The sequence below is a fragment of the Cygnus olor genome, chromosome 8, assembly GCF_009769625.2.
Source record: "Cygnus olor isolate bCygOlo1 chromosome 8, bCygOlo1.pri.v2, whole genome shotgun sequence".
Lineage (NCBI taxonomy): Eukaryota > Metazoa > Chordata > Aves > Anseriformes > Anatidae > Cygnus > Cygnus olor.
Window position 1 is genome coordinate 7141200 of NC_049176.1, and position 15379 is coordinate 7156578.

At 38.4% G+C, this 15379-nt stretch overlaps 1 protein-coding gene and 1 long non-coding RNA gene across 8 annotated transcripts in view; one reads left to right on the plus strand and one right to left on the minus strand.

Annotated features, from left to right (window-relative positions):
- The window catches only part of CRB1 (crumbs cell polarity complex component 1), a 106473-nt gene that overhangs the window by 38900 nt on the left and 52194 nt on the right, over nt 1–15379 (minus strand). For 5 of the 6 annotated variants that reach the window (XM_040565511.1, XM_040565508.1, XM_040565512.1 and 2 more), the window contains exon 6: nt 1312–2265. In XM_040565511.1, coding sequence (XP_040421445.1) covers nt 1312–2265 — 954 coding nt within the window. The remainder of the gene's footprint in view (nt 1–1311; nt 2266–15379) is intronic. The other variant, XM_040565513.1, reaches the window with a different exon arrangement.
- The window catches only part of LOC121073934, an 87435-nt gene that overhangs the window by 8909 nt on the left and 63147 nt on the right, over nt 1–15379 (plus strand). The window contains exons 2-3 of one of the 2 annotated variants that reach the window (XR_005822017.1): nt 1199–1248; nt 7202–7388. This is a non-coding gene — a long non-coding RNA (uncharacterized LOC121073934). The remainder of the gene's footprint in view (nt 1–1198; nt 1249–7201; nt 7389–15379) is intronic. The other variant, XR_005822018.1, reaches the window with a different exon arrangement.

The window sequence follows — 15379 nt, forward strand, 5'->3', positions numbered from 1 at the left end:
TTTCTGCAGCAATACATTCAATAGGCCCCTGGGGCCAGTCATTCAGCTGGTGCAAATCAGTGTGGCTTCCCTGGCCGCGGTGCGGCCCTGCCAGCCTACACCAGGTTAGTCTGTCCATTCTCATCTGACCACAGCACTGCTGTGGCACTTCATTTTTTTGATTTCTTGGTAAATGTATATACATATATATATATATATATATATCTGTGTATCTACGTATTATTGTATGTATTCTTCTTTCCAAAACATTTGCTGTGGTTGAACACGTGTGCATGGTTAGTAAGGGGGCAGAAGGGGAAGCAGGGGCAAGGCACTGCAGGGAGGACACAGCCCTGTGCATTTTTCAAAATCCCTAAAATGTTTGCCAAGGAAGGACTGCAGAGGCCACCCCAAGACATTCCTGAGGGGTGCTTATTTACAGCTCCAGAGTTACTTGCTGCCATTCCCGCACCAGATGTGGTACAGCAGGGAGCTGTGCAGGGACCTGCTCGTGTCCTCCCCCTTGGCCTCGGACTGCACTTGGAAAGATCACTCGTAGCAGGGAACGTGCTACAGGCATTGCCAGCTTTTGAATCCCTGGTCGTCACTGCCAAAGAGGCTGTTTTCTGAGATGTGCTCTTGTGTTCACTGAGACAGGGACACATCTTCCTCTGGTCACCAAACAGTTATCTGGCAGCAGCAGCCTCTGCCAGCCGCTGCCCAGAGCTATGTTGGACTCAGCTGAGATGAATGGGCCTCGGTCCCGGTCTCTGAAGCCCTGGCTTCTCCTCAGGCTAATCAGATTAAGTTAATACCATAATCCCATTCATTTTGTAAAATTGGAATCTCTCTCTCTCTCTCTCTTTTTTTTTTTTTTTTTTTTTTTTTTTACTTGCAGTACTTTTGCTGGCTTTTTATTGCCTTAAATGAGTTTCTTTATAAAAGCCTAGAGAGCTTGAGGATAAAATTTTGAAAGAATGCTTTGAAAATAAGACTTCAACTCCAAGTGACTTGGTTGCTTTCTAAATTTTACTCCAGTGAACTACAGTTTTCCAGAGTTTATGGAGTGCTAAGAGTGCTAAGAAGATTTTAAAACTGGATGAGCAGAATCTACCAGTTTAGCCTGACTTTTTTGTCAGGCTGAAAAGCAGCCTTCCTGGGAAAGTAACTAGAAAATAATGAACATGTGCTACTACTAACCTCTGTGCTTTCTTACCAGTGGGCAATAAGTTCCAGAGATCCTAAGGCACGTGCTGGTTCATCACTGAGGTAAGCAGGCCGGTATGTTTTGAACAACCACTGAAAACACTAATGCCAACAGCGTGATCTTACCTGCTGAGCAGCGGGGCCCTCTGTAAGGCCGGTAGCAATCGCAGTGGTAACTCAGCCACAGGTTGGTGCAGCGTCCCCTATTCTGACAGGGGTGGTTTTCACACCAGTCCTTTTTAGTACATCCTGTCTTGACATTTAAAGATGATTCAGGTGATGCATTCTCTGCAGTAATAACATTCAAGTCTATTTCAATATCCTGAAGACAGCCTACAAATGAAGGTGTGGAATGTATATTATTGATGTTAAGTAGAGAGCTGCTGCTAACGTTCCCCACTGGTAAGCTGCCCAAAAATGTGCTCTGAAATGCAAGCCTCACGTGATCATTATCTATCATAGAAGAAGTTTTATTGACACATGATTCTGCACAAGAGCTGTCAAGTAAATTAAGAGTAACAGCTCTTGCCAAGGTTACCTCCACTGAATGCCATTCTCCATCACTGACATTATGTGAAATATGCAAAAGAGCCCGTGGCTGGTTTTTGACTTGCACAGACAAGTGTAAGTAGCCATTCAGTAACTCCAGCTTCACGAATGTGTCTTTCTCCCCTCGATGAAACAGAAAGGTTGTGGGTTGCACAGTCTGAAACCTCAGGTTTACATTATAGAAAGATTGCTTTTTAGGGGTCGTGGGATTCTTCAACCAAAGGAAACTGTTTCCTTGAAAAGAAAATGTAGTTACGGTTTCACAGTGTATTCCAGTATATCCAGGTGAGCATATGCAGCTGAATCCGTGTTGGCCATTTTTTAAATGTGGGATACAAATTCCATTATTTTGGCATTGCTGATCAGTACAGCCATGGAGAATTTCTGTGCAGTTCCAGCCACCATAATAAATCCCTTCTTTGTCTGCAGGTGGACAATGGCAAGTGTAATTCCCAGGAAAATTCTCACAAATTCCACCATTTTGGCAAGGGTTCATGTAACATTCATTAATGTCTTCATCACAGTGAATACCTGAAGAATAAACAAAGAATTAGACATTTTGGAGTGAACAACTAGAGCCCAGAATTGTGTTTTTAAGAACTTGTGCTTTCTTCAATTACCTTTAATTTAAGAACGAAATTCTCAGAGTGAACAGGGAGCTGTGCAGTGTAACAGTGAGAAATCCAAAGAGCATCCCTGAATCCTATCAAAATTGGGGTGAGATGCAGTGAGATGCACCTTGTCCACAATAAATGTGCAGTTGCACATTTCAGGAGCAGTTGCATACTGCAGTTCTTCACGGATGGAAGCAGAGGTGATGTCTGGTCCATCAGCTATGATCTCATACTGAGAGGAGAATTCACTTGGGACATGAGGATGTGAGAAAAGCTGTTGGAAGCGTTTGAACCCATGTGGCCCAGAAAAATATTCCTGGTACTGTGTATCTACAGGGAAACATCCTTTACTTGTCCTATTTGCAAACTATAAAGTAAGAAAAGAGGAACAGAGTATCTTCCCAAACATCCCAGAGCCTGATGATTAAAGCATGGGTGATAGTCATAGTTGCTTTTCTTCCACGTAGTGCATGGCTTCCTGTGTATTGTGTAAAAGGAGAGCTCCTCATCTCAACTTGACTGGAATTTGATAGATGTAAACCAAGTATGCATAGTGGGTCAGGCTGCACAAAGACAAATCTGTTTGCCTTGTAAAACTAATCTGCTTATCCCTCTGCACTGTTGTTTATCTATAAAATTGTAATTATAGTAATTCTTCCTTGAACATTCAAGTGACTGATAAGTATGAAATGGATCAGGGAAAATCTGTTTCTTATCTCCCTTGGAAGCATTCAAAATATCCAAATGGTTTTTGAAGACTCATGCAAAATACAGCTCTTAGTATTTCCCCTGTTCTGGAGAAAAATTTGAAATGCTAGTTTGGAACTAACTGCAAAGTATCTGCACAGAGTAATTAATAGACATAATTATGCCTGTCCCTGCAGCAGAATTGCCTCAAGCAGCTCGTCACTGGCTTATCGTGTTAGGTGCCTGTAAATTAGATCCTGAGGTATGCTGGGACTCTCAGAGTTGCAGCGAGGTACAAGGCACCACACCTAGTTTTACATGCAAATTCACATAGAGCTTTATTTTTACAGCAAAATGCAGTCGTTTTTCATGGAAAATCACAGAGCAGCATTCAGCCACAACGAATAGCTTCAAATAGCAGCAGATAAACGTATTTACTCAGGCTAATTCCCCGCCTGCCCACTTTATTCAATCACAATTGTAACTAGACCTATCTCAGGGAGCGGTAAGTTCTGAGAGCCAGAAGGGACCTGGGAGTTGGCCGAGATTTGTTTTAAAGATTGGACAGAGTGAAGTGGTCATAGCATGTATGCAAAAGGCCCTCTTAGCAGTGATCTTCCTCACTACAGTCCCCTCCTTCAATTACAGCACATGATCTGAAGCTTCAAGCAGAAACTATCCAGCACTGTAGTGCTCTTTTTGGTCTGACAGTGGGGTTTTACTGCAGCAGCCTCTGTTTTCCAGCCAGGCTTGTATTTATTCTGATGTGAGATGTCTGTGTATACCTTAATGTGTAGTGGCATCTGGCAGAAATATGAATCATTAGGCCTGACTTTCTCAAAGTGACATGCACTTCCCAAACCTTTACTGACTGGGGGCCAGAACAATGCCTGCTTTACCCAGTTTGTGGCAATTTCTGTGTTAGCGACTTGTCCTGCTTTTACTGTTCTAGTATATGAAAAGTGAAGTTACCGTGAGCTGTTTCCTGTTTCAGTCAATGTTTTAGTACATCTCCTGCTTTGACATACAGAGCGATGTGACCACAGGTCTTGTGTACTACTCAGTTTTACTATGACAGCTGTAGAAATATCGGTCTCATTGGGTTTTTGTGTCAGAGAGAAAAATTAGTACAGCCTAAAAGCAGTAGGATTGGGTATGTATGCCTTGCCATAAAGCCTCAGAGTGGTCAGGGTGAACATAAGGATTTACAGACCAGGAGCTCCTATTAAACCTTTCATAGAAAACATCAGACAAGTGAATGGCATGCTATGGAGTCTGTCTAGATGCTTAGCTGCTGCATGTTCAGCTCTGAGTATATTTGTTTATTATCCCACAGCACCTGCAAGGCATCATCTTTGCCTTGCAGCTTGTGGTCAGTGGCACGTTGCAATACTGACTTGTCCTCTGAAAGGGTGAAATAGATGCGTGAACTGAACCCAACTTCACAGTAACGTTCAGTGTCTGTGTTGTTTTCTACCTCATAAAATTGGAAGGAAAATTAATGAAATGGTTTCATGAACATCCTAAACGTGTTTGAAAATCATATATGTTTCTGCCTGTAAATTTAGATCACACACTAATAACACAAGCATCTGTGTCTAACAAAGAAATTAAATTTGTTTTATGAGAAGAGACATATTGGTAGTGCATTCTTTGCCCATGGTGAATAATACCAGTTACTAAATGCAAAGTGACTATCACAGAGAGACCTCAATATATATAATTTCATAAGCATTTCAGTGAATGAATATAAATGCTTATTTTCTAAGTAATGGTATTAATATGTCGAAAAATAATGGTTTTGGGGGGTACCTCTATAAATATTTGTTTATGTATACATATAAATATAGATTCAAATGTCTGCTATTTCATAATAAGATTAGCACAAACATAAATATAGGTCACACCAAAAGACAAGTAATAAACCATTTTTCTTCATAGAAGGAATAAATAAATCAGCTGTTCTTACAAGTGGTGGTTGATATTGCTTGTTATCTGCCAACTGCTATGCAAGCAAAGACCACTGTCACTCAAGATAAAAGCACTCTAGATAAAAGGATTAGTCAATATTTATAGAACTGTATAAGCAGTTCAAATAGCTCAGGTTGGAAGAGAAGTTAGCATTAAAAAAAAAAAAAGGATTCTGAAAAGATATACCAAAAGCAAGTGCAAGGGGGACTATTTTTCTTCAGTGGTTACATGCATTAGCTCAGCTAAACATGTTTCTGTTTTGGAATTGAAAACATTTTCTCTTCTAAATATATTATATGCCTACCTAAAATTTCAGATAAAGGTATTGTATTGTTTATTATATTTTGATAGATAATAGTTAATTTTTCCTCCTGTGAATTTTTATTCAAAACAGAGATGAAACAGCTCCTTTGACTCTGTTTGACAACACCACTCATACCTTTGTCTCCTTTTTTTCACTTACTACCATTATAGCGTAGCTGTTTTCTGCCCATTAACCTCTTAATTGAACTATGTTTCATATTTAGCAGAAAAGCTTTTCTTACAGAAGCAGAATGACAAAAGCATTTATTCAAGCATACTTCTGCTAAATGCCACTAATTTTCATTTTGATTAAACAAATATATGCATTACCCAAATTACACTTATTATGCACACCTTTGGTTAGAAATCTCTCTACAGCCTTTCCTGTTCCTTGACACTTTATAAATCATCATGCAAGTACAAGCAAGCAGTCTGGATAGACGTGACAGACTCAATGCTACCTAAGTGCACATAACATTTCACAAAAATAAAATATTTACCTGTAAACATTGTCATTAAAATGATGTAAACCTGTATCCTAGTTGCAACCATCTTTTTCTGAAGTAAAAAGATTGTATAGCATTTACGCAGTCCACAAAGTAAATTTCTGCAAAATTCAAAACAGTTCTTGGTATAAAGGCTTCTTTTCCAGTATTAGCTTGCTCCACTTCTGTACCTGCTGATGTAGTCTGAGGGTGTATTTTGTCCAAGCCAGATCAACAAGGCTTAAAGTAAGACTCATTAAACTGCTTACGTAATAGATATGTATTCTACTTACATGCTTTTTCAGAATGTTCAGTCCCAGTGTGGTCACACTGAACTCTGGCGATGTTTGACAAAAAGGCATATTTCTAGGATCTCTTCAAAACTGATTTGTCACTTTTTACTGTTTTATATTATTTTTCTTTTAAGAACTATATATATTGTTTTAATTTTCAAGAGGTTTGTTTACCAAGATCAACCTTTTTACAGTCACTGTCATTCAGAAAACTGTATATGTCAATAAGCAGAAAGAAAAGACCTACAGTTGTGTCTGGCTTCATTTATTTTTGTTCCACTGGCATTCATTGTTCTGCTTGCTGGAAATTTATGTCTGTAGATTTTTGAGTGTGCTGAAGACAGAAAAAAATAATTTATTGAAACATTTCTCTTCTTCAGCTCTTAAGCAAGACATTTTTGATTTGGCCCTAATTTAATTAAAAAGTATAATTATAGCATTCCATAGACTGAAGTATTTGTCTGTGTGACAATGCAAACAGCACTTTTTTTCCTTTCACTATACTTTATTTACCTGGTGAACTGATGATTTGCATAAAATATTGCTAGAACAGTATCTCTGTGATATCTCTGAAATACTTATAAAGCAAGAGCGTCTTTCCCTGGGTTGCTATTTATACAATAACTCCAGTGTATGACAAACTATGCATTCAGATCTTTCAGATCTTTTTTTTTTTTTTTGGTAGTTTCCCATTTTAAAACCTTAACCATGGATCCTGAAGTCTCTCTCAACCTATCTTGTTTTATTTCCTCCACATTATAAACATTATATAAATAATTTTATCACTGAATGGGAAATTATCTCTGTAGTCCACTAGTCAGGACTATGTGAGGTGGTATTCCAATGTATTTTTTTGGTTTTGTTCCCTGTGCTGTAAGTTGTGAAGGATCTCGCGGGCTGTACATGACATGGTGTTCATCTCCACTTGGGAAGTCCTGAGTGCTCTCTGGACCTCTGGTTTCATTCTCTGTTTTCATCCAGGAACTGCAGCCTGGCCCTGAGAAATAAATGTTGATTTTTTTTGCAAGCAGATGTTTTTCAATTTCTCCCCCTCCCTCAGGTCATTTAGTCATTAATTAGGAAATTCCTGACCTTGTTTCAAATGTGTTTTTAGGTTTACCAAAAGACCTGTACACAAGATACAATTTTGGATTCAGTTAATCTACAGTGCAGTTACTTCCATCGTGGTGCTCAGAAAACTGCTTTTCCTTCCAGCCTACGATACAGACGTAGAGTGATTATTTCTATTATGAACACAAGTACCGCGGTGTGAGAATGTCATCCAGACTCTTTGAAAGTAGGTAAGTTTTAAACATAATAAAGTTAATGTTGGTAAGCTATTATGCATGTACTTGTCAGATGTCTGGTGCTACAGCTTGAAATAGCTGTAATGCTAAAAATGCATTTTTAGTTTGAAAATAACAAGAAAAAGTTGGAGGTTATCAGCCTCCTTTTACAACATGATCCTGACAAATGTTTTGAGGTAAGATTACGAACATATGCATTGTCAGCAAGTTGGGATAAACGTACATTAACACAGCTCAGTGAAAACACTGAGCTGATGACGCTCCAAGACTAAAGAACGTCATACCAGGACATTTAGCAAACTGCTTGAAGCCATGTCAGAACCATCAGTAAGTTTTTTTTTGAACAAGTGTCAAGAAAAAGTGAGTTATAGAAGATGGTGGTTATGCTAATTATTGTAAGGTCTATAAGGTAGCAGTAATAAATATAATACTGTCTTTGATAACATTTTCATATACAAAATGAGGAAAATGATCTATATGAAACCACTATAAAAATGGGTTTAAAACTTGCATAATCCTGCACAGAAAGTAATTATCAGGAGTTCACTGTTGAACTGGGACGCTCTGCTACGTATGGTTTGGGATTGTCCTGTGTTTGCTGTAGTTGGTGTTTTCATAAAAGACGTGGATGATGGAATAGAAAGTTTGCTTATTAAGTTGTCTGTTAATGCAGGGTTAAGAGCAACTTTGTGTTAAAAATTAGCTTTTTGGATGAATTTAAGAAACTGGAGCAATGGTCTGAAAAAGGAAGGGCTAGCTAAGTTTATATAGTCTCAGGCCAAAATAGTCATCAATCAAGGGGAATAATCACGTGAGTTTACAAAGCCTTGGTCACACTTTAGCAGGAATATTGAGTCCGCTTTTAGTTCTGCACTGCAAGGAAGGTTTGGATCAATTGGGAGGAAAAATTCAGAGAAGAGTAACGGGAATAATCATGGCTCTAGAAAATATGACTTGTGAGGAGAAACTAAAAAAGTCGTGCTATTCAGTCTAAAGACAAGAGGAGGAAAGGAGACCTGGTAACAGTCTTTCAGCATGGGAACACTCTGTTCCCTGAGACCATAGTAAACAAGCAAAGAATTCGTGGAGTTGTGCATCACTAAGGAAGATTCAAGTCAGACTTCAAGAAAATATTTTCCACGATGGTAAGGTAACAAAGCCCTGGCACAGGATGCCCAGTCGTGGCCATAGCATCTCGTTTGGTTCCTTAAAAATGGGTTAGATAACAGAAGTGCAAAGTGTGACACAGGTCAGCTAATCCCATTCAAGTCAGATAGGCAAAACAATGTCTGCATGTCTATTCTGTCAAGTCTATGTTTTCCATGATTCTGTGACTTCCTTGAATAAAATAATTCCCAGCAACTGAGCAGCAGTTGTGTCAAACTATATAAACATATATTTATGTACACATATCTAGGTATAGAATACAAATAGGAGTAAATGTTGGAGAAATTTAAACTCTAACAAACCGTTTAGTACATGCTTTATGGAAGATGAAGACAAAGAGCCTGCAATAACACTTCCTCTGCCTATATTTTACAGTTTTGGAAGTGTCTGTTATAAAATCCTACTTTAGGCAGAAAGTACGTTTTTTTTTTTTTTTTTTTTTTTTTTTTTTTTTTTTTTTTTTTTTTTTTCAAGGGACTCATTAATCCTGAGCCCAGCGGAAAGGTCTGGCAGTGCATATATTCCTCAGGCATCCAGGTCTTAGCAGACAATCATGAAAATTCTAACTTTGCCACATCTGTGCTGATAATTGCAAAGAGATAATTACTTTTTGCTGGAAGGAGGAAATGCACATTCATGAGTAAGTAAGCGCAAGGAAATAAATTGACCATCTCTATGTCATCATAATTAAAATTCATGCTTCTGGGCATAAATCAGTTGTCATGGAGGTCAGGAAGGAGGTTTTTCTCTTATGTACATCAGTGTAGATCAAGTAAGGGGTATTTAAACGGATTATATTCTCCTATTTTCCTTCAGTAAAGAACTGGCCTATGTTGGATATTGAACTTAATGTGACCATTGATCTGATCTAGTATGGCAATTTTTTGTCACTGTTTTAGGAGGAAAAACTCATGTGAAATGAAAGGCAGAATACAAGGCTGAGCTGGAGCATATGGAAACTTGGATACTTTAAAATAGGAGGATAATAAGCGTTTGCTAACATTGGGATAATTTGCACACGATACCTTTCACACAGAATTCTAGTTTTGTAAAGTTGTAAGACTTGCTAGTTATTCCTTTATTGCAGACAAATTGACTATTCTGCTATTTTTCCTTTTGACATTTGAAATGTACATATAAAGTTAATACTGGTTAGGAAAAAATATTGAAATAGAAATAGAGCTGAGTGACTTGGCTTATTCATTAAATATGTCACTCTAGCTGAGGAATATGGAAATCATAATGTGCCACGGTCAGTATGGCATGCTGTAACTTAATCTTTTCAAATTTTGCAGGCCTGAAGCTTCATAGACTAGTTTGAATTTTCAGTAAAAATAGTTTTCTTTTTTTAAAGCAGTAAAAATCCCCAATCCCTTAATCTCTTCAATCATTAAAGGTTTTTTTTGAGAGCAAAAGTACTTGGAAATGTTTTTCCACTTGTTTCACATGTTTTGTCACACCTAAAACAGTTTTCATTTAAAAAAAAAAAAAAAAAGCCATGTAGGTGATTAGTTGTTTAGTGAGATCTGGTGTGTTTATTTTATTTTATAAATATTGGAAACAGCCGACTGATTTAAGCATTGGCTTCAGTTTCTGGGTAGCTCAGCCAGCCTTTTCCATGATCCTGCTTTGCAGGGCTCCTTTTGCAAGGCTGTGTGAGCGGCGCAGCCAGAGGTCAGAAACATATAGGCTGTGAATGGCAAGGGGCCATGTCCTAGAAGGGCAGCATGGCAAAACTGTTGCTTGTAGCCTACACCTTCATCCCATATTTCGATTAACACAGCCAGCCATGTGGATCCAATTGTGGGATTAGGGTCTGAATCTGGAGTAAAGAGAAACGTGGTGAAGAAATATGTCCCTGCATGGCACTCATTTTCCTTTCATTTCCCTACTTCTAGAGTCAGCTTTATATATAGGTAAAAGAAGCAGCTGCTGTTGTGGATGACTGATGGAGGTAGGAATGAAAACTGAGCAGTGGCAGCCCAGTTTTCCCAGGCAGCATCCTCCCTGAGTGGGTTTTCTGGTTGCGGTAACGTGTGTGCAGCTATGGCCATGTCATTGACAGGAGCTAGGAAGGGCTGATGAGAGGAAGGAGGGCTGTGACAGGGAGAGCATGAGCATGGGGCGTGGCAGGTTAAAGTGGAGAAAGGTGATAGATAGATTAAAAGGAAGAATAAAAGAAAGAAGACAAATTTAAGTGGAGAAAGATGATTTATAGAGGATACCATTAAGATAGAAGAGATTTCTTACTTAGCATGTAAAATTTTGGAGATTAAACTGATGAAAAAGTAGAGAAAAATGTGAGAAGGATCTCAATATAAAATCTCAATATAAAATAATGAAATAAAAGAATCAGTGGTACCCCCAAAGATACTTATGTTGGCATTTGAGATAGCCACGCATAGGGGCGCATGGGTAGTATGAGGAGCAGGCGTGTATTTGTATGACCACAGATATATATAGGAAATGTAAAGGAATGCTTAAAAAGACTGCAGATCATATATTGAGTCTATACAGTGATCGGACCTAAAATATAGAAGTGCAGAAAGGAGACAACAGGAGCAATGCCAAAGACAAATGACTAAAAAAAAATAATTATAAAAATAAATAAGTCCTTGCATTTTTGTAATGAAATAAAGGTAGTCATGTGCAATGGAGCAGAGAAGTCTGGTCACCTGGTCCAAACCTCCACTCAAAGCAGGGTCAGGACACTATCCAGAGAAGAAACTGGAATGTTTACTGGGTTTCAGAGAATTTGATGAATTTATACCTGGTTATGCATTAGGTATTTGGAAGCCAAAGACAGTTATTTTGTATTCTGCTTCCAGAACGTTTTTTGTGTGTTCTTTAAGCTGAAAAAAGAGTATAGATAAGTCAGGTATTTTTCATGTTTTACCTTTCAGGAGACTGTGGTAAGACTGCTGAATTCAAAGCATTAATGATCTGATTTGCATTTTTTGTAGATTTATGAGCTTGTACATACAGATGATGTGTGTGCATTTGAACTGAAGTGTATCCAGAGGGATCTTAAGACAACCAATACCTTTGAGTTGTTTAATTAGATTGTACAAGGTCATGTTTCATTGACTTAAAAATCTGTTTGGAGCATATGATTCACTTTGGAATTGGAAAACAAATTAATTTTTGCTCCTACAAACACTTAAGAGCTTTAAAAGAGTGCTTGCTGTTGATGAACACATCCATTGAGAAATGTAGGCTGCATCTAGTCTCCGCTAAGAGGGACTTTTCTACCTTGTCTCTTGTTGGCTGCTTCCTGTTTGTTTTAACTGAGGTGGGCAAGCACAGCCACTGCGCTGCTTGGTGTGGAATGGCCTTTGCCCAGGAAACGGAGCTTTGAAAATATTCAGTCATTTGCAAGATTTTTCATTTTGCTAAAACCAGTGTGAGCGTCCACAACTCACAAAACGATTGCATTTACATAACTTCACTGTCTGTCGATATTAAAAGAATCTGAAAAAGCCATCAGGCTAGAAAATCATAGTTTTAATTGGGCCTATAGAACTTAACTGAGAATGGAGACCCAAGAATAGAAAAACTTAAAATATGTACAAGTGAACATACATAGCATGCGTGTGCATGTTGTGTGTATTTTAAGCAGTGTATAGTATAGCTGTATAAATTGCATGAAGATTTTCTCTATTTACGGCTTGTACAGTTACGTTTCTCTGTTCTTGCTTGATGTATTTGAACATCCTTTCTTGTCACTTTATAGGCAGAAAATCTAGTCTTTTACACCAAACTAAGTTTTTATAAGGCTGTTACTCTTCCTGATGGGTTTTGTTTCCTGTGTAAATAAGCTTTTGCTTGCTATAGTCTAGATGGAGATGCAAAAGACCTTGGATTGTGGACTGTCATCTTTCAATCAAATTTAAGAGCAGTGGGAATAGTAGGTCATGCTCTCCTGACTTTTTCATTTCTTTCATTCCCTTCAACATGAGTTCTTTCGCAGTGTGAAAACTCACCTGAACAATGGCATTGTTTATCCAAGGTTTTGTAGGCTTAACATATCTTGAAGCTGCAAAGTGTGACACCCAAACTAGCTTCATTTTCAGTAGATCGCATAACCATCCCACTGGCAAAGTGATAACATGGACTTCAGCTAATATTTTATGTGCATGCCATAGACTTGTGACCATAATTTTCAGGGATTACCTGGGTCATATTACAGGTGTGTGATTTAGCTAGATTAAATCCAGCTTTTGTTTGTCTTCAGATGCTACAAATAACTTCATACTGCTGTGCAGACATACTTACAACACACTATTTAAATAATTTTCCCTATTTGTTACTATAGGTTGTATTGAATGCAATGTTCTGGCCTCACACACAGGCCTACTAACAGATTCTTAATCCTCTTTGTTAAGAAAATATAGTGCCCACAGCCATAATAGTATTGATCATTATGATACACTGTAACAGTGTCATGTTTTTACCACAGCTAGACTCCAAGAATTACAGCGGTGGGAGAGCAATCTGAATCAGATCCACCAAATCTACTTCTAGCAGTTAATTATCAGCACAAAGGCGTTGTCTATACTAGCCTTCTTTTCTTTTATGAGACAGTTTTTGGAAAGTGCAAAATTCGGTGTCAACCAGGGAAAGAGTGCTTTCCTTACTCCATTTCTCTCAAATGATCAGCAGAAGTCCTTTTCTAAATTAATTTAATTATTTTTTTAAAGGTAACAGCACCCAGATGGTCAGTAAAAGGCTTGCTTAACTTCTTTGAACTTCTCCTTATTCCTGAAGAAATCAGTCAGGATGCCTGAACAGAGATGGGTTTTGCCTTATAGCCACCTGGGTTTATTTCAAAGAATCCAAATGAGCAGAGATAAGAATATTAGGTCTTATCACTTCTGTTCCTCTTATTGGCAAACCTTGAATAATTAAAAGCTAGATGCTACAGGGAACAATTCATGTAAAAGAGCTTTTACCATGTGCATCACATAGAACTAGTTTTGTTGTTCACTTTACCAACTTGTTTTTATTGCTCAGTGTCCAAACATACTTTTTGTTTCCTTGAGAAGACCATAGACCTGGGATTCATCAGTGATAACTAATTGCCAGCAAAGTATAAACCTTCCAAGTCCAATCCAAAAAAAAAAAAAAAAAAGAAAAAAGAAAAGAAAAATGCATTAGTGATCATTCTTTTGTTGATTGTGGATTTAAATGGGAATTTTACAATGTATACAAAATTGGGAAGAGCAGTGGATACACCAGATGGTTGTGCTACTATTCAGAGGGACCTCAGACTGGAGAAACAGGCAATCTTCAGACCCTGATGAAGTTCAGTGAAGGGAACTGCAAAGCCCTGCACTTGGAGAGGTGCAATCCCATGCACCAGGAGGTGCACCAGGCTGATTGGCTGCAACGCTGGTGAAAAAGTTGACCATGACCCAGCAACATGTCCTTGCAGCAAGGAGGTCCAACAGCCTCCTGGGCTGTATTAGGACAAGTGCTGCCAGGAGGTCAAGGGAGGTAACCCTTTGCCTCTTTCAGCACTGATGAGACCACATCAAGTCTAGGTCTGGGCTCCCCAGCTACAAGAAACAAGTGGCCGTCCTGCAGCAGGTCCAGCAAAGGACCATGAAGGTGATTAAGAGATTGGAAAGTCTGTCTGTGAGGAAAGGCTGAGAGAGACAGGGTTGTGCAGCCTGGGGAGGAGAAGGCTCGGTGCGGGGATCTTCTCAGTGCATGTAAATACCTGCAGGGAAGGGAGAAAAGAAGACTCTTCACAGTATAGAACCCAGGGAAGGCACAAACTGCCCTAGCTTACCCTGCTTAGAGCAAGGGGTTTGCACTAAATGATTTCAAGAGATGTCTTCTGATTTCAACAGTCATATGATTCTGTGATATATCTCTCTATATATACATACAAACTTATCTTTTCAAGAAAGGATGGTATTACTGGTCTGCATCATCATTGCGGGCAATTGAAGAGAAAGTAAATTTTAAAGGCATGAAATAGTTTTCCAAAGAAAAAAATAATAATAATGATTAAAACTTCTCCTAACCTTCACCTGTTTCTTCTCCTTGAACATCTATATTTTGTTTGGGCTTGCTCACATGATTGCTTTCATGAATACAAGTCTGCTTAAGATCTGATCACATAACTGTGAGTCCCAGTTGTGGTGATAACCTGCTTTTATATTTAAAAAGCTGTATGTTGTCAAATAATTGTTTACAATGGGAACAGTGGGAAATCTGAGACATGGCTGTACTGTAAAAATTAAGACTATTTGGATTCTTTAATCCCTTCACCCTGTATATAGGCTTGGCAGTGTTAATTCAAGAAGGTTTAGAAGATTATGTGCATGACGGCCCTGAGGATTTCCATCATTGTGATTTTCCTTCCAACTCTTTTTTTTTTTTTTTTTTGAAGAGCGTAATGACCTATGACAACCAAGCTTTATTCTCTGTGGAGTCTGACATTGCTTCTGTTTAATGGATCAGACAGTTTGTGATACATCAGTACAAGGCACTTTCTTTCCCGCGTCATCCTAGGGTACCTCTTCAATATTTGCCATCTGTGCTGACCTGTGCAATCAAGAGGTCGTGTCCTGAAGTCAAACCCAGAATCGAAACACTCACTTCTACCACAGGCCAGACTATTAATGTAACCCATTTAATTTACATCAAGTTGGAACTTGACATTCAATTTCTCAGTCCAGAAGCAATTACTTTTAAAGGAACATGCCAACAATATTGCTTGGCTTAGAATAGAGAAAGTTCAAAAGGGTAAGAAAAGTTTCACACCATAAATAAAGAATTGATTATACTTGAAAACAAAGTTTGTAATT